General features: G+C 51.6%; 8 protein-coding genes across 8 annotated transcripts; 4 read left to right on the top strand and 4 right to left on the bottom strand.

The window, feature by feature from the left end:
* Positions 1-267: 267 nt before the first annotated feature.
* GT037_008795 (uncharacterized protein) lies at positions 268-5064 on the bottom strand (the record flags this gene model as incomplete). The annotated part of the gene is made up of 3 exons (XM_038933842.1): positions 268-1988; positions 2039-2149; positions 3096-5064. The coding sequence occupies 3 exons, from the start codon at positions 5062-5064 to the stop codon at positions 268-270; spliced, it is 3801 nt and encodes a 1266-aa protein (XP_038783807.1).
* Positions 5065-6127: 1063 nt separating this feature from the next.
* GT037_008794 (uncharacterized protein) lies at positions 6128-8219 on the top strand (the record flags this gene model as incomplete). Its single annotated transcript, XM_038933841.1, has 3 exons — positions 6128-6238; positions 6287-7894; positions 7950-8219. The coding sequence occupies 3 exons, from the start codon at positions 6128-6130 to the stop codon at positions 8217-8219; spliced, it is 1989 nt and encodes a 662-aa protein (XP_038783806.1).
* A 1939-nt stretch (positions 8220-10158) lies between these two features.
* On the top strand, positions 10159-10987 carry GT037_008793 (uncharacterized protein; the record flags this gene model as incomplete). Its single annotated transcript, XM_038933840.1, has 2 exons — positions 10159-10627; positions 10767-10987. 2 exons carry the CDS (start codon positions 10159-10161, stop codon positions 10985-10987), a joined length of 690 nt encoding a protein of 229 aa, XP_038783805.1.
* Positions 10988-11826: 839 nt separating this feature from the next.
* Positions 11827-13879, bottom strand: GT037_008792 (dna-(apurinic or apyrimidinic site) lyase; the record flags this gene model as incomplete). Its single annotated transcript, XM_038933839.1, has 6 exons — positions 11827-12756; positions 12843-12980; positions 13027-13514; positions 13563-13709; positions 13768-13773; positions 13825-13879. 6 exons carry the CDS (start codon positions 13877-13879, stop codon positions 11827-11829), a joined length of 1764 nt encoding a protein of 587 aa, XP_038783804.1.
* A 1620-nt stretch (positions 13880-15499) lies between these two features.
* On the bottom strand, positions 15500-17137 carry GT037_008791 (ap endonuclease; the record flags this gene model as incomplete). Its single annotated transcript, XM_038933838.1, has 3 exons — positions 15500-16490; positions 16545-16581; positions 16660-17137. The coding sequence occupies 3 exons, from the start codon at positions 17135-17137 to the stop codon at positions 15500-15502; spliced, it is 1506 nt and encodes a 501-aa protein (XP_038783803.1).
* A 796-nt stretch (positions 17138-17933) lies between these two features.
* GT037_008790 (rrna adenine dimethylase) lies at positions 17934-19082 on the top strand (the record flags this gene model as incomplete). Its single annotated transcript, XM_038933837.1, has 1 exon — positions 17934-19082. The coding sequence occupies one exon, from the start codon at positions 17934-17936 to the stop codon at positions 19080-19082; it is 1149 nt and encodes a 382-aa protein (XP_038783802.1).
* A 261-nt stretch (positions 19083-19343) lies between these two features.
* Positions 19344-20720, bottom strand: GT037_008789 (wd40 repeat-like protein; the record flags this gene model as incomplete). Its single annotated transcript, XM_038933836.1, has 1 exon — positions 19344-20720. The coding sequence occupies one exon, from the start codon at positions 20718-20720 to the stop codon at positions 19344-19346; it is 1377 nt and encodes a 458-aa protein (XP_038783801.1).
* Positions 20721-20877: 157 nt separating this feature from the next.
* On the top strand, positions 20878-24766 carry GT037_008788 (uncharacterized protein; the record flags this gene model as incomplete). The annotated part of the gene is made up of 4 exons (XM_038933835.1): positions 20878-21309; positions 21356-22365; positions 22611-24222; positions 24509-24766. The coding sequence occupies 4 exons, from the start codon at positions 20878-20880 to the stop codon at positions 24764-24766; spliced, it is 3312 nt and encodes a 1103-aa protein (XP_038783800.1).
* Positions 24767-25704: the final 938 nt, after the last annotated feature.

Below are 25704 nucleotides of genomic sequence, written 5' to 3'. Positions count from 1 at the left end.
TCGTCTCACATACACACATGCTTTTATGATCGCAACTAAAAATCCCTAGTCTTCTTTTTAAGATTAAAATAACAGTTGGTTTAATAACCAAGATATGGATAGATGATTTAGAGGACTACAGTACTATTAGTCCTTATAAGTCTTCTTATTCTAAGGTAATATAAGCTGTAAGGTAGAGCTTATAATTTCTCTATCTGTCTGTTCTTTTCCCTTAACCTCCTGCAACCAAGATGAATGGGCATTCATAGGATATCCACGACGGTTGTTTCATACTATTGTGATCGTGCATCTACCGTCATCACCTATTGACTCGTACTCTAGCCATGACTCATTCTCGAATTCTGAAAATGACTTCCAGCGCTTCAGTCCCAAGGCCAGAGACTGCAAGTAAAAGATACCTACCCTTTGGAACTGGCCGCGCTTGGATCCAGTGGGAATGAGTAGAAGAGCACATAGATATGGATCCATCGAGAGGATGGGCAGGCAGTGCAATTGAGATGACGAGGGACGACGATCGAGGCTCAATCGACCTGGTGGCAAATCTGTTAATGTATTCCACCCCTTATCAAAATAGATATCTCGGACTTCTTCAAAATCTGGATGTAGGTTCATCGTTGCTAGATGACCAGTCAGTTGGATAGAAGCGTCAACGACCGCACCCGTTCGATCTGCTGTCGCGGTCTTGATATCGCAACCGATGATGTCGACCAAGTGATGCTGTTGGAGCCATTGAGGCCTGTATGGGATTATTGGACCGTCGAGACATGCCCACGACCACGAAGGTGCTCGGTAAGTCACCGGGTTGGCTTCTGTTGGAGGCAAGATATTCTTGTCGTTTTCCTTTTTCAAGTACCAAGCTAGTCCTGCAACGAGATCAAATTTCCAAAGCCCCGCGCAATATTCGATATCGAGGAGCTGTCCAATGTGCTTTGCAATACCAGATAGCGCGACCAACTTGTCGCTCGGGAATGTCAAATCGCACTTGCTGTACTCCTCCACGATAGTTGACCACATTGACCTAAATACAAGCGTGTCAACTCCAACGTTATTGTCCGGAGAGATACGGAGGGGTCTAGTTTCACCGGTTCTTTTCGAGCCAAATATCTTCATGGCAGCAGCCCACCTGTTTGACCTTATCGAAAGGTTGTACATTTCGAATGGTAGTCCACTAGGCCAGGTCTCACAGGCGCTCAAGCCGTGACATTCCCAAAACATCTGGCTGCCGCAGAGATGGATTACTCTAGGGGCCAAGGCAAGTTCCTGAACAACCCAAGCGCGATGGTTCAGGGGCATATGATCGAAGTTATCCTCCCAAAAAGAGTCATAGTAAACATAATAAGTGCCGTTCGGACGATCGGTCCACGTAGTTTGAACGACGCAGGGCTCAACTGTGGAAGATCTTTCATGAAAGCAACCAGCTTCACTATCAGTCGCGATACTAGCTGCGATATTGAGCAAGCTATGACGATATACCCGACTCATGAGTGCTGACTCCTGCTGCCAATCTTCCTTTGAGTCCTGGAAGACACAGAAGGAGTCTATCCACAAAAACTTGATGTCAAGCGAACTCGCCGTGAATATAGCGTCCTGGAATGTCTTTGCCAGCTCGAGAATTCTTACTCCATTTCTCAAGCGTTGAAATGAATCTGCCGTCAATCGAAGACACTTCGAGGTTCCCCAACAGTGACTGAGTGTTGCATAATGTGAGGAGGTGCTGTCCAGCTCAGAGCGCAACCGCAGTCGCACTCTATCGGCTTCTGGTTGACCAATCTCGATGAGACGTGTAGGAAGGTGTGTTTCGGTCTCGTCTGTCACTGTATGTTCAGACACTTCGCTGTTATCGCGAGATATGTACTGGCTCGGGCGAGACGCTGGGCAATCGGGGTGCTTCTCTACGCAGTCCGCTAACCAGGTCCTCGCGCATGTCATACGACCAGTCCAGTTTGGATAGTCGTGTGACTTATCAGCATCAGGATCTTTGTAGTCTTCTGCCTCGAACATCAGCATAAGATACCCGTTGGCGACGGAATCCGCATACCGTCCGCAGCCTTATAGGCGTAGAACCGTTCCCTAAGGTCAAGTGGTGGGAAGGGGTGAATCACCAAGAAGTGATTCAAATCGTCGTCACCGTCAAATTCCGTATAGGCCACTGTGGCCACGTCAGCATGCTCTCGGCCTAACTGCGACTGGCGTGATATCCAAGTCCATAAAACACGACAGATCTCGCAATCCTCGAGGGCGGATCGTTGCAAGCTCTCAACAGAGCTATGGTGCAGAGTATATTTCACTGGACACGAGCCTCGGAAGATATCAAGGCAGATCTCACACAGCATCGTGGGTGTCTACTAGATCTGGCGAAAGCAGCTTGATGCTACCTGAGTGAAATGGTTGAGATCATCGTATGTCGCTACAGGTTTTGTAAGAGAATCGTGTTGTTATTGCAGAGAAGAAGAAGCTCGAGGGATGCTAAAGCGGGGTTAACGTGAGACAGCGTTGTTAGGCGTTCAACCTGCACAATCGACATCTGACATACTCTTTTATCCCAACAGGTCTTGACGGACCCGAGCGGAATAACACGGACTATTTATTTTTGCGGCCTTACTTTCTTATGCGCTTTAGTAGCTTTCTCACAGTGTCAGTTTAACTTTACATCTAGCGCATCACTCCCGTGCCTCAGGCTGAAGCGATAGATTCATCTTGGCACAAAGCCACATGTCTCCATTATCGTACGATACGACTATACGAACTTTCAGTCAATGCAACGTAAAATTACTGGGTTTTGCTTGCTAGGTTGATACTGGTATACGTATTCTTATTCATGGGGTATATTGTACGCTATGCTCCTACGCTACAAGGAATTTGTAGAGATATATGTTACAAAAAGGGGGTGATTTGCTCGCTGAGTGTTTATAAAACTGGAAAAAAGTGATTTGATGGATCCCGCGGAATACTTCCTGCCATCGAGAGAAAAGATCGTGGGACAACGTCCATGTTTTGTTCATTAAGTCTTCTTGCGTCCTGTGTGCTCTAGAGCAGCAATCTACGCGACAACATCCTTCGTGGTGACATTATCTGTCGTCATCGTCATCTCTTACCGTTTGGTCCCCATGGTGGCTGTTTTGTACTGTCTCTCGGAAACAATCCGTAGTTGTTGACGTCTGTCGCGGTATTGCCCCAATTGCCAACACTGCTTGTCCGTTTACTTCGTGTGGGTTGTCGGGTAATACTCCCATTCACATCTTTCCGGTTGAAGATACTATGAAAGCCAAGAACTTCTGGCCGGTCAAGGTCGAAAGGATCCGACTGTCGGACTGTTCGACCTGTCGGTGCGGGAGTGAAGAAGTTGGTAGAAGGTCTGCTCGGTCCCGGTTCTCCGAAGAAGATATCAGAGTCACGCGAAGCGAATGTTGATGTCGCATCCACGGTCGACAGCGCATTGAAGCCCGGTAATGCCGTCGAGGAACGACGGGTGTGGCTTGGCAGGACAGCTTGGGTGGGAACAGGCGGTGCGTAAGGTGGGTCTCGGAAAGGGTTGTCTGCTGTGTAGAACGACGAGACAGGGTGTGAGCTTAACGCAGATATCGAACTCATCGTCCGTTGATGATGGTGAGTAGGTGGTTGAGCCCATGCTGGCGCAGCTCCAGGTGGATCCATGACAGATGCGAATGGATCTCGTGGCGCGGCGTCTGCAGTCGCTGCAGGAACTTGGGGTGTGACAGGTGCGCTTCGGGGGTCGGGGTTGAGTACCAATAGCTTGCTTTGCGGTCCAGGATCAGCAAATGGATTTGGCGACCCCGTGTCTTCGATGATGCCTGGGAACCGGTAATTGGATGATATGCTGCTTGGCTTTTTGCGGAGCAGATTCCTCTCACTCTTCTTGCTTGATCTGCTGTTGTTGGAGCCTGCGCGCTTAACTCCGAAGAAACCTTGCGGCTCACTGCTCGATCGGCCTCTGCCATTAGAGTCTCTCGAGTACACTGATCCAACACTGGCTTGCGCAGCATGACGTTGGTAGGGGTTGCTCATCGGACCAGCCTCGCTTCCTTTTATCCTCGCAACAAATGCTCCCACCCCACTAGGTATCGTCTTCAGCCTAGTTAGGAAGCTTGGGCCTGTCTCTTGTTTCTCGTTCCATCGTACTGGTCGCGACTTCCGTTTCCGTAGACAAAAGAAGAGCAGTATGCTGATAAGAGCCAATGCAGCGACGCCACCAAAGACTCCTCCGATTATGCCTCCTATATTGCCACTATTCGCAAAGGTCAGGGGGCCGTCATCGCCACCAGTGGATCCCTCTGGAGCAATTATACCAGCCGACCCTCCAGTGGGTGTAGAGTCTACTAATGAAGTAGTTGGCTGTGGCCGTGCTTGGGCGGGCGAATCTGTCACGATCGATGGCTGTGCCCTCGTATCGGTCTCGATAGGTAATTGAGGGCTTGTGTCCTGAGTAGGACCGTTGGATATAGCCGGAGCTGTGAAGCGGGCGGGTACGCGCGAAGATACAACGAGTGACGTTGGAACAGCTAATTGTTCTGTGTCAGAGCTTGTTGGTATAGAGGTCAGAGGCACAGCTGAAGACGCTGCAGCAACTTGTGACGACAGAGACAGAGTGACCACGGCGACTGGAGAAGATTCTCCCAGCGGCGCCTGAGTCTCTGGTGGCTGCTGGGCGGCTGCCGTTGCACGCTCTGAAGACGAGAGGGCCAGCGGTGTTACCCGCTCAGAAGATGTAGGGGCCGTGGTACTCGTACCTATCGCGGACGTTGCTGCTACTTCTGTTGTAGATGTTGTCGGCACTGCAGTCGGCTGCTGTGCTGGCTGGTCGGCTGGCGTAGTTGTTGAGGCCGGTGCCGTCGAAGAAGGCGGCGGTGGAGGAGGCGGGGACGATGTCTGGGCGGTGGTGGTCTGTATTTGCGATGTCTCCTCAGCGGCCGTGGATGTAGTGACGGCGGGAGGAGCGGCGGTTGATGTCTCTGTAGTTTTGGAGGTTGTAAGGGCCGTTCGGGCTCGTGAACGGGTACATCGTCTCCCGTTTACGGTCGTAATCGACTGTTGAGGAGTGGCCATGCGAGCAATGGCTCATGGAAAGAAACGCCGACAAGGGCTCAGAAGGAGAGACGAAGAGAAAGGTTACAAAGCGCCGCGGACGCTTTGTGCATATTAACTTGGGAAATTGGAGTTTACCGCTACGTGATACTGAATGAATGATTAACGACGAGAGATGTTAGTAGGCGTTCGAAGAACGGCCGGGTAGTAGTCAACCGTTGGCACAGTATGTTGCGCTTGTATCCGTCTGAAACGCGGGCGGCTTCACATCGCGCTTCGGACAATGCACATGAAGCGCGCTGAGCCTCGCACAGTTGAGCGGCAACGGTATGGCCGTCTCAGCCGAAAGCCGTGCCGCCCGACAAAGCATTCTGGTAGCCATTCTTGCGGACGCGATGACATATGTGACGATGCACGATGGGACAGAAAAGTAGTGTGATGTTGGAGGCTTCTGGCGTTGCGACAACTGGCCGACGGGACGGGACGTCTGTGAGCACGTGATTGAACACCAAAAGCAACTCGAAGATGCAAAAATACTTCTATTCGACCTCTTGCACCTGGGTGGTTTCTTGGAAGCATCTTCCTGGTCCTCTTGCGATTCATTCAGTCCGAGTGACAACAATTGACAGCCGTATGCGCTTCAACGCATGAACAAGCTCCTAGCTTCTCGGCAGCTACGCTGGGTGTGACTAGTGGAGAGCAACTATCACAATCTTTTATATTAGCTTTTCCAGAGTTGGATGTCATGCATCGACATTGTGTGCTTGCGGAAGGCTTTGGAGGTAGAGCTGCTGGTGGGTGTGGAGACGTTGTTGTGCCGGGTGCGGTGCGCACGTCCAGTGTTTGAGGATCCGCTGGCCTCGCTCGACATTGACATCCCATCGCCGATTTCGACGCACTCCTAAGAATCACGGTCCCTGTACCACCATCCTGTGACCATGTTCAGCTTCAGTGGTAAGTACCTTGCTCGTTGATTCCTTACTTGGTTCATCAAGGCCATGTTGTCGGCGCAAACAAGGGCCGTATCTCTGCCCGCTCTTAGTGGGACTCACGTCAACAACAGCATTAACAGGCGCTGTTCACCATGGCAATTGAGGCGGCTCTCACTTTCGTGTATTTCGTTACTTTGTTAAGCTGCTTGTTGCAGACACTACCTGGGGTGCTTCTGCCTGTTGAGTGGATATATCCCACACATGTTTCGTCTGAGACGTGCACCGCACGTGCAGTATTGTTGCTGATATAGGACATCTTGTTCATAGGCAACCTACTGGCGGGGCAACATGATACAGAGAAACAGAGGTCGCCACCTTCGAAACCGACACCCGTCACGTTTCCTTCCCTTGACCCGCCTGAGCCCTCGACAAACGCGCCGCCAGCTTCCTGGACCCAGCCGGGAGCCAAGATCTCAGGACACTTCCTGCGACTGAAGAAGCCGTCCGATGTCAGCGAAGACACCTTGGCCTTGCTAAACGTCACGTTTCAGCCCCAATGTAGTCTAGAAACATTACTATCATCCTTGTCAAACAACGCAGGGACGTTCTTACCCCCAAGTTCTTGGGTGCATTCGCCTGGAGAACAAGAGGCTGTACCAGATCCGGGATCTACGGCGAAACTTCTGAGCAATGGTAGAAGATTACCTGATCAAAGAGAGTTTCATATCCGGGCAAGAGAAATTCTCTTCAAGAATGACGATGCTTTCTCGACCCTCACGCGGAAGAGTAGTGCAGATCAAACACCGGTTCGATTGGCTCATTTTCGAAAGTTCTGGGAAGGTCTTGACAATCTAGCTTATTACTGGGACACATCTTTAGATGAATATCTTCCACCGGCCCAAGAAGCTAGCGATAGCAGTGGAGAAACCACAGTCTCAGGTTCCCTGCAAGAGTCCACAAAAGCCGATGGTCGGGAAACCAAACGCGAAACAGATTCAGACCGGGCGTTGACAGCCAGGCTCGGGTCTCGCACGCCTGAAGACGGGGAGCCTCGCAAGAAGGCCAAGGTAGAAGATGCTGAAAGCGAAACACGATCAGCCGAGGCTCATAGCACTAATGGCACCATCAAAGCATCGACGAGTGCACCGATGTCTTCAGCTTCTCCAAATCGTGTACTCCCAGCTCGGGCGGCACCGCCCAAGACTCCGTGGGCGGCAAACATGGAGTCTCAGAGCAAGACAGTCGACCTCTCGAACGGCTCTTACCGAGGATATCGTATTGGGAATGGTGTCGAGATGCCTGATCAGTACCGCATTGATTGCGTGCGTAGCTTCTTGGAACCTATTGCATGGGCATTTGGTGTGACACTCTCACCACACCGCCGCCCTCCTGTCCTCGCGATCGAGCACATTCGGTTCCCTGTTCGTATGAGCTCTGTAGCTTGGCAGGCACCTCAGGATAGGGCCAAGGCCAGGCATGGATATATGGAAGGTCCAGTATTGGGTCTACAGTGCAGGGCAGATACTGGCTTTGGTTTGACAGGCAACCTAAAGAAGCAGTCCACTCTTGATGCCGTGCGTGAGTTGGGTGGATTATTGTTGCTGGCACAGGAGAGAGCTAGAGAAGGAAAGTCTGAGCGCAGAGGTGGCGAGGGTAGATGGTGGACAACAAAAGAGCGCTGGGGCGGAGGACCTGGGGGCGAAGTTGGCGAGACAATCGGTACCACCGAGATACTTTCGACTGCCGCAGCTCCTAAACTTGAAGAGAAGCCTGTTGAACGGAATCGTGACGGGTCCAAAGCCCGTCGCAAGCCATCACCAGCAGAGATCTGGAAAACGCTACGACCTGGGAACCCACTGTGGGATCCTAAAGTGACCTACAAGGCCATTGGTAAAGACAAAAGTGTTGAGTGGGACGATGTAGGGCCCTGTGCAACAGCTCTAGGAAGCTACATCCGCTGATCCGCCATTCTAGGTTTTCATGATCTCGTCGTTGAATCACCACATCAGCCTCTTGAAACTACGCATACATCCGGCTTATCTTGACTACATCACGGAAGGTAAGCTCCCCGACCAGGCGCCATCGGATTCCGACTGGTGCTCGCCTAAACTGCAAAGAACGAGGTGGTTCGACCTATTCAAAGTCGAAGATCGCACCGAAGCCATGAGAGGTATCTGGGGCGTCATGTCCTATCTCATGCGTGCGGACACGAATGATCACGATGGTACTGCTGCAAACCAGTGATCACTGGCTGTCGTTGGCATGCCTCTTCTTGCGCGGTTGGAATGGCTGATGAGGGACGGTCTGAATTCGTGAACGTGGAACCCAAAAGTAAATACCGAAGCTTCATCATTCTGAAAGACCGGAGACGCTCGGGGCGCCAAAGATGGTGTACAATCTCTCGACTTATTCGCAGTCTCGGTCGTTTCCAAAAAGCACCCTAATCCGGTTTCCGATTCTTCAAATCATCTGCATGAGACACTGAGCTAGATCTACGAAGGCCAAATTCTTCCGTGTCACGATCAATCCAGAGATGAATCTTCGTTGCGCTTGCTTCGCGATCGATACTAATCTGGAGAAGGCACCTTTGCGGATGTGATCGTGCAGAAAATATCTCATCACGGTAAGTTGTTGCCTTAATGTACCCAAAGTTGTATGGCAAGATGCACAAACATGCTGCGCGACGATGCAGGCATCTTTTTTCTCAAGCTTGCATCCAGCCAATCAGTCTAACGACACTAAAGCACAGCCGGCCGAAACGGCAAAGCTAATGCAACAGGGCCACAACGTGACCGGCGCGTTGCGCTTCGTCCACAATTACACGCACACCTGTATCGTTGTTGGTCAACGCTTGTTGTTTGGACGACCAATGGCGCAATCTTCTAGTGCGGTTGTGTCACTAAGAATATCGATATTCTTCCATCAACACACTTGACTAAGCTCCGCCTCGTTTGGTAGAACTGTGGCGCTTTTAGCCAGTCTGTACCCAAGGGGCGCCTGACGCAACGACGTAAGGCGCCTGTCAGATTATCGATTCATTTTGACGCTTGATGGTAGCTCAAACACTGGTCGGCAGCACAAGGTCAACGGCCATCAATCGATATGCAGTCACTACCTTGGACCCACTCATTCCTGACAGTTTCTACAGCCCCCAAGAAACGCGCACAGGCTTCAAATTGTGACACCAAATCGGCGTCGTTTTCCAAGTAGAGCTCGTACCAGCGACAAGCAGGTGATGAAGCTTCCTCAATCACACGCTTACAACCACTTCTCGTTACAAGTAGGTTTGCACAGACACTGAAACTCACCAGTGACAAGTAAACATTTCAACATATCAATCTATCACATCTGCTTCCAGTCAAGTTAGGCCACGCGCTATGTTGACCCCGGTTCCTGGTCCGATGTGGCCGCACACATGGTGTGAATCTCAGGCATCGATCCGCAAACCGGGTTTGCAGGCAACTCAGAAGTACCTATGTACCTAATTACCTTACAGAAGCAGCAAATATCTGGGGCCGGACCGCTTCTCAAAAAATCTTGACGATGTTTAATATGACTGAATCATCAACTCAAACCGTCGGAAGCAACAGTGCAATCAGCAAACACCTTGCGTTGAAGAGGCTATTGAGACAACTGGTCACGATACAAGCTGGGTGGGAAGGACGCTCCGTAGTCAGGAACGCTCCGATGAACGGCCAACCCTTCTAGCGACGCCTCCGCCGGGCAAGAGTAACAGTGGCTTGAAAGGCTACGACAATGAGCAAGACAGAGCGGTCAGCAGTCCATCTCGCCCGAACACGCCCTTGCCCTTCTTCTTCTTCACTGCATCGATACCCAGCCTTGTATGCGGCCCAGATCTATATAAGTCTCCATGCGTGGCTTGGATAGACGGCATCGAAATCGATAGACTTCACTTGCTTACTACAATTTACTCCATATCAACTCAGCCCCAAAGTCAGCACGCCTTATTGCATCTCTCTACCCTTGCAGATAGGATCGATCTCTACTCGTCTATCTTACCCTACCTACCAACATCACTTCCCGTCGTCCAGTTGATGGTATATAAGAGCATATAACCATCGTCGGAACATCTCGACATCTCAGCATCCCAACCATCCATCTCTTCAACACACTACATTTCCTACCCTCTCCCCTAATCTCAAATACTTACACTACCACCATCATGTTCACCACCGCCATCCTCCTCCTCACTTCCCTCCTCCCCACACTCATCACTGCCACCGATATGCCCAAATCCCGCACCGTCAACCCCGAGCTGAACGCCGCCCTCCGCATGGCAGCCACAAACTTCGACCGACAAGCTCTCCTGCCTGCCGACACAGACTGGTACTACGACTTCGACTCGAACCCAAACTACGACTCACCCAACGGCGCCGTCATCAACGCCGACGCTGCCAGTTTCCCTGCTCTCACTGGCATGGGATCTAGCATTGCCTTACTCAAGCTAGCTCCCTGTGGAATGCTGCCACCGCATCTGCACCCTAGGGCTACCAACTTAGTCACTGCCATTACGGGTAACACAACGAGTTACATGATTGGGGAGAATGGGGTCAAGACCAGAAAAGTTGATCTCATTCCCATGCGTGTTACCATCTTCCCTCAAGGAAGTCTGCACACGATGCAGAACAATGGTATGTTTGACTCTTTTCTTCTCTTGCTATCTACTACTCAATCGGGGATGCGGCACTCAGCCTCAAAATATAGTCGTCTTTTTACCCGGTCCCTGATCACACGCTTTCGTATATCACACTTTACTAATCACACTCATAGATTGCGAACCCGCTCTCCTCCTCAGCGCACTCAACAGTGACGATAGTGGCACCCTCAATATCCTACCCAGCCTCTGGACCGTCCCACAAGATGTCATCAGCGCCGGTTTCGGCGATGCGTCTCTCAACACCGAGAGCCTGGGCCAGATGATTCCTGCAGTAGGTACCGGAGCTATTATTGGGAGTGCAGAGTGCAAGAAGAAGTGTGGTATCCAGACCTAAGGCAGTCAGTCAAGTTGGTGGAGGCCAGGGCTGAGCAGCTACTATCGTTGCTGCAGTAGCGCGTGTGGCGCAGACGTTGACAACGGTTTTTTGCTTTTTCCCGCCTCATTTCTTTACTTCTTATGCTATAGTTTCAATAATCCTTTCGCCCTGGCTTCGCCTTTGTATTTGCACGGTATGGTTTTGCAGGAACAGTATGTTGGTTTTACTGCTTTCTTGATTTGAACATCAGACACGATGTTGGGATACATGCATGTATGCATATGTACAACAAAAAGAATAACAATAAAAGTTGGTTGATTTTGCTATGGAGCGAGTCTCATCCACCTTCCTTGTTAGATCTCGCATTGATCGTGCATCCGATGTGCGAAACCAGGTTGCGGGCCGTCACCCCGCCCTGGATTGGGGGCCAAGATGTCCTGGCAACACGATGAAGTTGGCTTGGTAAGCATGAGGGCTTAGATCAGGTGTGTTGGAATCCCCTGGTAGTAAGACATAATTTTTCCGATGGGAGGTAGTAGATGAAGGTCTTGTAGGATAGGCGCCGTGGCTTGCCTGCACCGCTAGACTGGTACGAATGCGGAGCAAAGGGTCAGCTTCTGGACCACAACGTGAAAGCCATGTGATTCCTTGCCCCCACAGAAGTTGTAGGGCTGATGACGGATATCTTGTAGCCGCATGCAAGTAAGATGCAAGTGAGACATCCACCTGCTGTGTGCCGAGGTGTGCAAATTCTGACCGGCTGCGGCCGTGCGAGGCATCTCGATCTCGAGTTGCGCTTGGATCAGCGGGAAGACATTGAAAAGCCTAGACGGATGAAGGCCTGACAGATGTACAACTCATCGTGCATTTTCCGAGGCCCTGACGTTCGAGAACGCGACATCAGGTCCCTCTCCGGCAAGCTTAGCGGACATGCTGGTAATGACTTCGTCCGACCATCGAAACGCATCGACCTGATGATAGTCCAGAAGGGAGTTTAGCCTTTTGATTATCCACACCTGAACTTCTGATGTGCAGTACTCGTACGCAACGACAAAGCTTAAGCCTGTGTGGAATGCACCAATCGGTCTGCCAGCCCAGGCATCCTCCCATGTCTTACAAATCTCAGTCGCAACTGACCGACACTCCGCTTGCAGTTCATGGCGCGATTGGTCGAAAGGTGGTAGAAGCCGCATTAGGACTTTATTCGTCAGAATGACGACAGACCAGAAGCAGTTATAGGCAGTCATGTCGCGCCAGTTGTTGAAGTGATAGGATGTTTGCATAGGGCTGTTCTTTTCTCTAGCTGGTGTCTCGGAAATGGCGATGCCGTTGGTGAGTTTGGCATTCAGGTGCTCACCTAGGCTACGGACAGCGTCTTTGAGGTTGTATACTTTGTACAAGAGTGTCGTCCGCGCAGATTCGTAACGGTATGTGTAAGGCCTCGCATTGATCGGGTAGGAGGTTTTGATAGGTCGCAGGTCTTCAAGAAACTCCGTCTCTTCGAAAGAGTCGGTAGAAAAATCAAGGGATGGCGGTGTGTCAGAAAGTGATTTGCACAATTCGTCGTTTGAGCTGACATCGAAGCTCGTAGCTTGTGACGGTTGAGAAGCATAGCGCTCGCCTAATTCTTTCAGGGCATGAAATATGCCCGGCAATTCGGCCATGTATTGCATTAGATCAGTATTCAGGCAGTCGTCGAAACTGAGGCCGGTCTTGTCGAAAGCGATTTCTCGCCATCCGGGAGACGCGAGAAAGCATGGTTTGCGCTCGTATATGCATGTAATGATCTGCCGATATGTTAGTATTCAGTCAGAAGACCCAATACCTCCGAGCCAAAAGACTCGACTATCCTGTTGTGACTCTTTTGACTTACTATTCCACCTCGGTTGAAGCGCAGTATCTCTTTTGTGAAAGTGTCTCTGTACCTGGAGGGTCCTTGTAGTTCCATTAATCGTCCTGCGCCGCCTACGTGCGTGAGATATCGATTGCCTATTCTTGGACCTGCAAACGCCTAGTCATATAAGTATGGTCATAAGCAACAGCCGGATGGGACTTACTTCAACCAGACCGAGAAGTACCGATGCGCAAAGTGTATTCGGAGACATGCCTAATTGTGGGCTCTCGAGGCATGACTGTAGCGTCTTGATCGCTCGGATATATAGTTCTGGGGATACGATCTCGTCTGCAGCTTTTTTGTAAACCAGCGAAGTATGGACGTTGACCAACACGGCTACGGCCGCATCGAGAGCTGCGTTGTGCCCAATCCTAGCTGGAACTTCCTGGATGAACGGACCAAAGACAGACATCCGATGTCCTGTACTGCCGGTTGTAGTGGCTGAAATTAGGGCGCGAGCGAGTTGCTGATGTTGTGACGGCGACGGATGTCTTAGAAAGGGCGTTTTGGGTGGACTTAAACTAATTGAACTTGATCGCGAAGCTTTTCTCCGGGTCGTTGAGCTCTTGTTTGAGATCCTAAATTTGTGGGTGACCGAGCCATTTTCGGCAAACTTCTCGTTCAGTTGTGTCAAGTGTCTATTTCGTTGATCTGTGACGTGATCAGCATAACACTCAGTTTCATTCCAGCTAAACCCACCTGGTGGTGTGGTTTTCTCTTCAACTGCGAAGTTCGTCGCGCCACCATTCAGCCTAGGACCGAGGTCTCTGAATGTGTGTCGCGCAGGCGGCCCAGGACATGATTTTCCATTTTTCTGGCAGTTCAAGCACGCTGGCCATGTCTCGTCTTAATCGTCACTAGTCAGAACGTTTGAGTCGCGCCGGTCTTGTGGAGCTAGCCTTACCGCACTCTACCCTTAGTCAGGAGATATCCGCAAGGAAGAGGGGTATGATTTACTTACTAATCTTCCTCTTGCGGCAGATGAGGCACCCAGTGCTTTTCGGAACACCGACCATGCTTCCACCATATGCACTTGGTAGGGACTGCTAGCAAGCGAAGTGAATGGCGTGAAGTTCCAGGCGCAGAAATTAATAAGACTAGGAAGAGCTGAAGCTGAAGCGCTCGCTGTCAATGCACGTCGGTGGCCATATGGCTGTTGAACGATGCTGTGTATGATGTATGCAGGCCGCTTGCCCTCGTTAGGCTTCTCGGAGAAGTTCCATACCGTGGCTGCAGGCGAGGCTTGGGCCCACAGGGCTGGCGTTGACACCCTGGACTGGCGGTGGAGGTTTGGCAGGAGAAGAAGCTCGTCGACTCACGTGTTCGCGGCATAGGGCCTGATCAGGCTAGGTCGGAAGCGGGGTTTACATGATTGGGTGAGCTGTATATGAGTCCAGGATATGCAGATAGGAGCCAGCTGGTGAGTTCCTTGTAACTGGTCGCAACACTGCTCGTCGGGTATGTTGCACATGTCGTCAGACCGCGTATGCAGCGTGTGTAGTGAAGTGCGCCAGAGGCAGACCGTAGGAACGACAGGGACCGCCAAGCCACTAGAACACAACTACATCATTCTACGCAGGGAGCGTGGAAGCATCCGCATCCGAAAAGCATTAGTATCTCTTGTTATCTGTGCAGTAGGCTGGTGCTGTGGCTTCCAGTCCGCCTACTGTTCCTACTTTATGTTACTCCATCATATGCTATACGGACTGCAAGCAACCCTCGCATTACTGCTACACCGTAAAAGATGGTGGCTTTATCCAACCAACATGACGACTTTGTTCTGCGATGAACCAGGTGAGTCTTCCAGCGGTGTTCAAAGCAGTAGCGATGCTGTTCATTGGACAGGCATTGCTTCATGCGCCACAGGCGTAAAGCTTGTAGCTTTCATATGTTGACCGTAGCTCCTAGGGCTGATTAGATTGTGACAGACTATCGCCAGGGACGGTGAAGATTCCTCATGATTCTAATAGTGTGGCAGACTTCAGCTGGCTGAAATCGGCTTCCCGTAAGGCAGAAACGCTCCTTCATGCACACCACTGACAAGACATCGGCTGCATCCACCAACGTCAATCTCAGCCCTAGTCAAGTCGGGGCGTAGAAGTTGCTCAGACACCCATAGCTACTGCGGCCGAATGCACGCTTACTGATCCTGCTACGAGTGTCTGACCAATGATCATATGGCAGTAAACGCGAGGTAAGCTTTCCTAGGTCCAATACGACTCACACAACAGATCGGCACACATCCTCGGCATACGCCATCGGCATGTTGACGCTCTCACGAGACTTGTATGTCAAATCATCATGGACGGTGTATGATCCGAAGCTGAGTGATCCTTTGGCAGTAAAAAGTGCATGATATAAGTTGTAGATTCCCACGGCACGTATCCAAACATGCGCTTAAGTAGATGTCGTTGGAACAATGAAACAGGGTATCGCATAAGAAAGCCCAAGCCAGGATCCAATCGATCGGCGCATTTTCGAACCATCTTTGTCCGCCTTATCCACACTTGCTTCCGACTCTCATCAAACAATCAATGGGATGCACTGGAACCGGAGCCGTCGCTTGTGGTAAAGCAGCCTGGCGTGAACCAACCGTCCTGTCGGTAGCGTCTAGTACAAGCTCAAATTCTTGTTTTCTATTCCTCCGTGTCCTCATCATCCTCACCCTCGGCCTTCTTCTTGGCAGCGCGCTTCTTCTTCGGCTTCGCATCCTTGATTGTCTTCCTCTGCACTTGATCACCAACGCGCACGCGCTCGGATGCACCCTCATCTTGGAGACGGGCACTGAGCGCTTTGAAGTCGTCTGATTTGTTATCCATGCCAACGAGACTCTCAAGCAACTTGATTTCACGGGCATCAATGCCCTTGTCGTCAACCTTCTTGCCATTCTCGTCAATGGTGTCGATGGGTGTCTCGAGGACCATAGGAAGACCGTAGAACCGCTCATCGTTCATTAGGTTGTGGAACGCCTGAAGACCCAAGTAACCGGTTCCAATACGGGCGTGCATATCACGGTAACTTGCCAATGGAGCCTTACTATCGTTGACGTGGAAGGCTTTGAGATACTCTAGCCCAATCTCCCTATCGAATTTCTCAATAGTCTCGGCGTAAGCTTCGGGCGAGCGTAGATCATAGCCAGCAGCGAAGACATGGCAGGTGTCTAAACAAACACCGACACGGCTCTTGTCATTGACGAGATTGATGATGGCAGCGAGGTCGGCGAACGTGCCGCCGATGGTATTACCGAGAGATGCCATTGTCTCAAGTACGGTGACGACCTTACCAGTTGTTGGATCCGCATGCGCCCGGTTGAGGTTCTCGGCGATGATTCGAATGCCCTCTTCACGAGTAGTCGCATTTGCATTACCAGGGTGGAAGTTGTAGAGCCTTATGCCAAGCGCGTGGCAACGAGTCAAATCATCTAAGAAGGAGTCGTAGGCCTGCTTCTTGCGGACAGGATCGGGATGAGCAAGATTGACCAGGTAAGAACCATGGGGCAGACAACACTCCGCAGCGTTGATGCTATGGTCTTTGCACCCCTGAATAAACAACTTGGCATGTTCTGGATCCATGGCCGCAGACTCCCATTTACGCTGGTTCTTCATGAACAGAGCAAAGGCGTTGGCCCTGTGAATGTTAGCGATAACTCGACCATGTGGTGAGTGAAGATGCGAAACATACCCAATGTATACCATATTAACGATGGAATTGTGCACACCTAAACGACGATTGTCGAGTCCACGTTAGCCAAAGTTCTTTGCAGAGTGTGGGAAAAAAGAATAGCATGGCGACTAACCTCCGGCGATGCTGACGTGGGCGCCAATTCGATGCTTAATGTCTTTGGTACGCTCTGCGCGGGGTGGCTCGATCTTTGCGGTCTTGGTCTTGGTCTTGGCTTTAGGTTTTGGCTTGTCTTCGACGTCGTTACCTTCATCAATGGCCTTCATCTTTTTGCCTCTTGCAGTCTTCTTGACAGAGGTCTTGGCAGTGACCTTGCCGTCACCATCTGCGTCGATCTCAACCTCTTCTGTAATCTTCGCCTTCTTGATTACGCGCTGCTTGGGTTCAGATGACTCGCCAGTACCCTCAACGTCATCTTCGATATCGACATGCTGTGCTGTACTCCTCCTTGTGCGCGGAATTGTCTCGGCCTTTCTCTTCTTGTCATTTACTGCTGGCTGAGTTACAGCAGCGGTCTCGGTAGCTGAAGCGGTATTTTCAGGAGGGGAAGAGAGTGGCGAGTCTGAGGAAGTGTTTGGTATCTTCTTTGCCATGATTTGCGTTGGCAGACGCTTGTCGGCGTTCGTGCTCGAGGTAGCGGAGGTGATAGGGGCCGGAGAAGTAGAGAGTGTAGTTGAAGAGTGGCGGGAATGATAGGACGGAAAGCTTCTTATATATGCAGCAGGTGGACCGAGATGTGCGTAGCGACGGTAAAGCTGAGAGGAGCGAGCACGTGGCAGGTGAGAGGAAAAGTTCAAGATGCTACTCCTGATGGCATTTCTTGGTGAGCGCGGATTGGACAACTGTAGATGTGAAGGAGGAGATTGCAGGTTCGGGTATCTGTGAACAGGGACTACTGTGCCGAAGTGATTGCGATGCTGGCAAGGACTGTAAATATCGAAGAAGCTGGGAACGGAGCGCGTCGGCAACGATGGGTATTTCAGGAGAGAGTGACGGGTAGCAACAGGTTCTAAGGAGTGACGATGTGATGAGTGAAAACAATTAGAGGAAAGATTGAAGAAACGTGATCTCATACGAGGATAGTAGAGAATGCGAAATGGCTGAGGATGCAGTGAAAGTCGCATCAACGTCATGAGAAGCAGACGCGCAACGCTAAGTCGCGCGCTCACATGGCTTAACCCCGCGATAACTCCGCCTGCAACACCAAAAAATATCGTCTCCAGATCCAACAGCTCACGCCCACCGATCGCAAGCTCGGTCGACACCCGCAGCCACCAAGACTACACACCTGACCGCGTCGTAAGAGACCCTAGACATATCGCGATCTTCCGAGTCTCCCCAAAAATAAAATCGCCTGCACCGAAACCTTAACCACCTCCACCGCCCAAGATGCCGAAAGCAAAGCAAAAGCGCACAAAGGCCGTCGACAGCAATGCCTCTCCCTATGCTCGCCCAACTTCCGCAAAAGCCTCAGCTGCGCACTCAATCTTCAAGATGGACAAAGATCTTGGTCAACATATCCTCAAGAACCCTGGTGTCGCCACCGCCATTGTCCAGAAAGCACACTTGAAGCAAAGCGACCATGTCCTCGAGGTCGGTCCCGGAACAGGCAACCTGACAGTCCTCATCCTCAAAGCCGCCAAACAAGTAACAGCCGTGGAAATGGACCCCCGAATGGCCGCCGAGCTCACCAAGCGTGTACAAGGCAGTCCCGAGGAAAAGCGTCTCACAATCCGCTTGGGCGATGTAATAAAAGCCGAGCTACCACGGTTCGACGTCTGCATAAGCAACACGCCCTACCAAATCTCCTCGCCCTTGGTTTTCAAGCTCCTTGCTCTGCAGCACCCACCCCGCTGCTGCATACTCATGTTCCAGCGCGAATTCGCTATGCGCCTCTTCGCGCGGCCCGGCGAAAAGCTCTACTCTAGACTCTCCGTAAACGTCCAAATGTGGAGCAAAGTCAGCCACGTAATGAAAGTCGGACGCAACAACTTCAACCCCCCGCCACAGGTAGAGAGCAACGTCGTGCGCATCGAGCCCAAGAACCCACGACCACAGATTGCATACGAAGAGTGGGACGGTCTGCTACGCATCTGCTTCGTGCGCAAGAACAGGACGCTGAGGGCGAGTTTCCTGGGTACGGCTGCGGTGTTGGAGTTGCTGAGCAGTAACTACCGTCTCTGGTGTGCTCAGAACGATATTGAGATTGATGATACGCCCATGGATCCTTCCGAGATCACCGAGGATAACGAGGAGACGATGGACGTCGACGATGAGTTCAAGGGATTTTCTGATCCGGATGACCCCGACGACGAACTCCCAGACTTCTTCAAGCAACTCCAGGCGGAGAGCAAGAAGAGGCAAAATGGTGTGAATAGGAAGAAGAAGGGGAGACTGAGTGAGCTAGTCAGGGAGAAGGTGAGGAAGGTGCTCGAGGATGAGACGCAGTTGGCGGATAAGCGTGCGAGGTTGTGTGATGAGGGTGACTTTTTGAAGCTGTTGTATGCATTCAATCAGGAAGGCATCCATTTTAGCTAGAAAGCTGAACGATGGGAAGTATGAAAAGGTTGGGTGGTGCATTTTATGGCGTTTCTTACTGCATGGTGGGCGTTGGGGTATACCAAAAAGCGTGGCATAAGTAGCTAAAGGCGTTCTCATATACGACAGTTTACACAAGAATGGATAGGGAAGGATACGCAATAGCAAGCAAAGGCTAGTCACTTTGGGTATCTAAAACTAAACCACATATCCAATCATCACTTGTTATCCTCGTCTATCGTCTCCTTGGCCAAAGAATTGCTAACCCTCAGCAAAAGGATTAGGCGGAAGGGTATCGGGATCAAAGCCGTTCTTCTCCTCTTCTCTGATGCCGTTCATGTCCTCGTCGTGCCCCTCGCCATTTGGCTTGCCCTCATCATCATCTGTCTTCACTCCGTTGACCTCCTTGCCCTCGTTCGGTCTCCAAAGCCTGATCGTCCGATCCAAGCCCGCGCTAACAATCAATTCCTCACTCGGATGCGTATGCACGGAAAGCACAGCATCAGTATGCCCGTCTAGCCTCTGCAGCACATTCTTACTGCTAACATCCCACAAAACAACCTGTCCTTCCTCGTCTCCCGACGCAACAAACGCATGTTGCTGCCCACCTTCCTCCTTCTCGCCGTATGTCCCAAACGCTCCGGAAAGCGAGTATTGTTTGTTGACGTGGCCTTGATAGGTTTTGACGCATTTCCCCTTTCCCTCAATGTAGTTCCAGAGGCGGATGCACGAGTCTAGGGTCCAGGCTAGAATATACTTCCCGTTTGGAGAAAAGATGACGGAGGAGACGGGGGCATTGTCTTCGTGGACGAGGGTGCGCAAGCATTGACCTGTTGCTGTATCCCACACGCGGATCAGGCCGTCGTGAGAACAGGAGACGATTAGAGTGCCGTCACGGACGAAATCTACGCCACCGACGGGGTCGGAGTGTGCAGGGAGGGAACGCATTACTCGGGCGGCGCGTACGTCCCAGAGATAGACTGCTTCGTCGTACGAGCCTGAGACGAGCATGTTACCTTTCGGACTGAAGGCTATGCTGTAGATGTAGTTGTGGTGGCCAATGAAGGGAGTTGGGTGCGCCAATCCAGTTGCTGTGTCCCACAACCGTATGCTCTTGTCGTCTGAGCCGCTGGCTAGGATCTTGGAATCTAGAGACCAACATATTGTGCTGATACCAGCGAGGTGGCCTTCGAGGGTGTGTTCAAGTGCTCCGGTTTTAGCGTCCCAGATCTTGATGGTGCAGTCGGCGGACGCGGAGGCGATGTAGCGGCCGTCTGGGGAGAATTTGACGCACGATATGGCTTTCTTGTGGCCACGCAGGATGAGCGTAGGCGCATAGTGTAGAGAGGTCGGTTTAGAGGGCGGGGAAGTGCGATGTCGGGGCGACGAGGATGACGAGCTTGAGCGGCGTGACCGCGATGGTGAGGGAGAGTATGAAGGCCGCCTGTCTCTGAATTCCCGCTGTTCGTCTTCGCTGTCTCCTCTGCTGTAGCGGCGCGCGGGTCTTTCCGCTATCCTATAGCTTGGTGAGGCATTGGGCGGTTCGTGGGAAGCGGAGCGTTTGCGCGGCCGTCCGTCGTCGTATCCGTCTTCGTCTTCGCGTCGTCGTTTGGGCGAGGTTGATCGTGTCGAGTCCATATTTGCTCCCAAAGTGGTTCGTTTGGTGGTCCGCAGGGGAATGGGAAAACGCGACTGATCGGCAATGGGAAGTTAGCGCGCAGGCATCCCTGCATCTCAGGTACATTTTCCCCAGTTGCATCATAGCCCGTCCACTCAACTCACGCCGACTTTCACAATGGCTTCACAGGCCGCCGCACCGCCTTCCAGCATTCGCATCCTGTCTCTCAATTGCTGGGGGCTCAAGTTCATCTCCAAGCTCCGCAATGAGCGTCTTACCGAAATTGGAGTCCAGATCGCCGCCGCCAATCCGCAACCAGACATTGTAGGACTCCAGGAGTGCTGGACGCAGCAAGATTACCATGCCATTCGGGAAAAGACACGCCATATCCTGCCTTATGGCAAGTTTTACCACAGCGGAATATTCGGTGGTGGTCTAGTCATTCTGTCACGATGGCCCATTGTCGAAAGCAATATGGTGCGCTATCCATTGAACGGACGGCCTGCTGCCTTCTATCGCGGAGATTGGTTTGTTGGCAAGGGCGTTGCATGTGCGAGGATACAGATGGGTCCTTCCAAGAGAGATATTGCAGAGGTGTTTTGCACACATGTATGTCCCTCTCTCGTATACAGAGGAAACGTACTCATTCCAGTAGCTCCACGCCCCCTATGAACGCGAACCCCATGATTCCTACATCTGCCATCGAACAGCCCAAGCGTGGGAAATCACAAAACTCATGCGCGCAGCCGCTGAGCGCGGCCACCTCGTCATCGGCATGGGCGACTTCAACATGATTCCCTTGTCCCTCGCACACCGTATCATCGAGACACATTCGCCTGTCCAAGACGTGTGGCGCATACTGCATCCGGATTCTTCCATCGGCGCAGCCAAAGACAAGGTGGAGCAGGTGCGCGGCGTACCAATGCCATCGGCCCAGTACAACATGACTGTCAATGGTGCAACATGCGACAGTGAGTTGAATTCTTGGAGGTGGAACAAAGCGCAGCAAAGGCGTCTCACAAAAGGCGAGAACGTCCAGATAGATCCCACGGTCCCAGATCCAAATGCGAAAAGACTTGACTACGTCTTCTTCAGTAGCGGCCGGTACCATAACCCGGAGACAAAGGAAGAGACAGCTGAGTGGACGCTCAAAGAAGCAAACGTGGGTATGGAAATGCGTCATCCTACGCTACACTGCTCCCTCAGCGACCACTTCTCCGTCGAGGCGACATTGACAAGGACTTCTACTGCACCATCAGCCATACGACTAACCCCATGGGCACTGCCTGAACGCTATCTGCCCATCGAGACCTACGACGAGATCATGGCAACCATACTCAAATACCAGGTCCGAGAGAGGATACAGCGCAAGCTGCGCATAGGCCACTTCTTCTACCAGCTCTCCTTTTCCATTGGCTGTCTAATAGGCGTCTGGTGGTCACCCAAAAATTACGTGTCCTTCATACTCATGTTGTTGAGCACACTAGGATTCAGTGTAGGTGTAATTGATGGATTGATAGGGTTGTTGTTTGTCGGTAGCGAGATGAGGGCACTCAAGGAATTCGAGTGGGAGGTCCGTAATACCAGGGAGCGGGCGCTCGCAAAGAACGAGACTAGGAAGACAGATTCTGAAAATAGGGGGATACATTTTGCCTCGGAGCGATAGTTCTAGTTATATATCGGAAATAATAGAAACATTTTACAGAAATTGTTCATGTGCTGTAGAGTCCCAAAGGTTGTGTTGTGAGACAAGACGCGTGCACGTGCGGTCGTACAAACGCGCGACATGGGAGTGGCCGAGTGCTTGGCCTTCCAAGGCTCCATTGACCATCGTTCCAAACCTCATCAGTCCCAGCATCTTACTTCACACACCAAACCCCCATCTCCGCCCACACGTAATTCAATCGCAGCAACTACGCGACACACTATCTACGCTTTCCCGTGCCAAATCTCGTATACGACACCACAACCGTCCAACGTGCGGCTCGGAAGTCCGCTGCCCTCGATATGAGCGACTCCCAGCCACAACAGACCAGCGGCGGCCAGCAGCAAGGTCAACAGCTGCTACGCCCTGATGATATACTCAAGCTGCAATGTCTTCCCGAAGACGAGAAGCAGAAGTATCGCCTGATCATGCAGAACTTCTGGACCATCTTCAACAACAACCCGCAAGGCAGCCAGGAGAATACAAACGCGCGTCAGAAGCTGACGGAATGGTCGCAAAAGTTCATCGGACGCGAACGTCAATATCGCGCCAAGATGAAGCAACAGCAGCAGCAGCAGCAGCAGCAGGGAAACCAAAATCAAGGACAAGCTGGACAGTCTAGTGCAGCTGGCCAGCAGAACGCCAACGCGGTCAAGCAAGAAGGAGGTCAGGCTCAACCCCAAGGTTCTGGGGCACAAGCCAACCAGCAAGCTCAAGGACAACAGCAGCCCAACCAAGGACAGAACCCAGGGCGCGGCCAGGTCGATCCTGCCATCGTCAAGCACGTTCACGACTTCCCCATGCAAGGGCCAACAAATGGACCTACGCCAGGCACACCAGAGTACGAGAACAAACTGAAGGAGTATCGGACTGGTTACCTCAACATGCTTGCCAAACAAGCGACTTTGACTGAGCAGCGACGGAGGATTATCCAAGAGTTGACCGAACGGCAGAACAACGGGCAGGAGCTACCTCAGGAGCGGCTTTTGATGAAGAACAACATCGAGAAGGAGGCTGCCAAGATCAAGGCTCAAATTGATAAGTTCAGGGCTATGCAAAAGCAGTGGAAGGAGGAGCGCGAACAGAATTCCCAAGGCCAGGCACAAGCTCAAGGCCAGAACCCAGCGCAATCACCTCCGCAGCAACAACCACAACAACAGCAGCAGCAGCAGCAGCAGCAGCAACTACCGCAGCAACAGCCACAACCGCCTCAGCGCCAGCCTTCACAGCCCAATATGCCTGCGCAACCCCAGGTGAAAGAGGAGCCCCAGATCAAGATCGAGGGTGGGCAGGCACCACAACCACAACCGCAAACTCAGTCCCAACCTCAGCCGCAATTCAACATGCAGGCCAATCAAGGAAACCTTCAGCAAGGACCGCCGCAGCAGCAACAGATGCAACACAATCAGCAGCTTCCGCAACAGCAACAAATGCAGCAGCAGCAGGCTCGACCTCCGCCAGCACCTCACTCGCAGACGATGCCACCAAATCAAATGCCGCAGTTTTCGCAACAAGGACAACAGCAACAGAATTTCCACCAACAGCAGCAACAACAACAGCGACCCCAGATTAACCCTATGCAAGCGAATGCACACCAGCAGAGCAACTCACCACACCCACAGTCCGCCGCGTCGAACGCGCCTGGTCCGCCAGTCCCTCTCTCGCACCAAGCTGCAGTCAGCGCCGCGAACCGGTCCTACACCGACCCTCAACGCACAAACACGCCGATGCAACAGGGCGGACAGGGCGGTAACTTTGGAAGTCGCGAGCGCGAGCAGCTCAACAACCCAAAGATGCCAATTCCACGCCATCTTAATGTGACTTCACCTCAAGCTGTCCACATGGGACAAGCTCGACCTACCATGAGCGGACCCACAAATGGAGCGCCAGGCCCAATGGGTCAACCTGTTATCCCACGACCACCCCCATTCCAGCTCGAAGGCGAGGGCGACCGTGTGCTTAGCAAACGCAAGCTGGACGAGCTTGTTCGGCAGGTAACAGGCGGATCCGAGGAGGCCTTGACACCAGAGGTAGAAGAGGTAAGCTATCTCCAAGCCTCGATTCTTACACACAAAACATTTCTAACAACTTGATCTTGTGTAGGCTGTTCTTCAACTCGCAGATGACTTTGTCGACAACGTTATTAGTAACGCTTGCAAACTGTCCAAGCTCCGTGATTCACCTCAGCTCGACATTCGCGACATCCAAGTCATACTTGAGCGCAATTACAACATACGTATTCCTGGCTACGCATCTGATGAAGTCAGAACTGTGCGCAAGATCGTCCCTGCGCAGGGATGGGCAAACAAGATGAGCGCTGTCAACGCGGCGAAGGTCATGGGTGGGAAAGCGGACTTCTAGTCTGGGTCCAAGTCTTTGGAAAGAATGATGTTGCCCTAGAAGGAGGAACTTCTATTATTTCATATCTTCACGCTGGAAACCGATGAATCTTTCCAGGAAGACGAGGAGTTTAATGCGAGACTCAGAGCAGCATTGTTCCAAGAATTACAATCCACTTCCACTACTGATTCGACTCCTTCCTCTGCACCGCTAGAACAGCAGTACCAGCAGCTGCACCTGGAGCAAAATCACCCTTCGGAACAAGAAACTCTCAACAATCCGCAAATCAACTCAGTCGCTAATACTACTACTTTTACGCCTCTTCCGAATATTCAGTACTATGCCTCAAGACTTAGGTCCCCTATACAAAGAGTCTATCCGCCCAACGCACAACTCAATTTTTCTATTCCAAGCCCCAATTCATCTACTCCGATACCTCAATCATCTACAGAAATATCCGAACTGCCTCCGCTAAGACATGATTCGCCTTTCTTCACACCCAATACGCCTGTTCCAACACCTCCACCAAACGATCCTACTTCTACTAGCGCTTCTCCGCCGTCGGTGAGGATGTGCCTCTTGTGCATGACAACTGGCAACAACGATTGCGATGGCAAGAGCGATGACAGAAGTGCCTGTTCACCCTGTACCATCGTTAGAGACCACAGCAATTGCATCGATAGCTTCACGTGGAAAAAGGGCACGTCTTCTCGGTGTGTTTCCTGTTATGAGAAGAAAAGAAAGTGTGACCTGAAGAGACCGTGTGGGCAGTGCGTCAAGTATGCTGAAAAATGGAGAAATCAGGGTGGATGTTATATTCCTCCAAACAATTAGTGCAAAGGGATGGTCAACTGGGAAGTCATCAAGTTAGTAGTTTTATGAATTGTTGAATCGAGTTGTACGTGCATAGGTGTGTGCCATGCTACAAGTGTCAAGGCTCGATCATACTAGATCATGAT

The sequence above is a fragment of the Alternaria burnsii genome, assembly GCF_013036055.1.
Source record: "Alternaria burnsii strain CBS107.38 chromosome Unknown 744, whole genome shotgun sequence".
Classification (NCBI taxonomy): Eukaryota; Fungi; Ascomycota; class Dothideomycetes; order Pleosporales; family Pleosporaceae; genus Alternaria; species Alternaria burnsii.
This window is presented reverse-complemented; position numbering and strand designations above follow the sequence as displayed.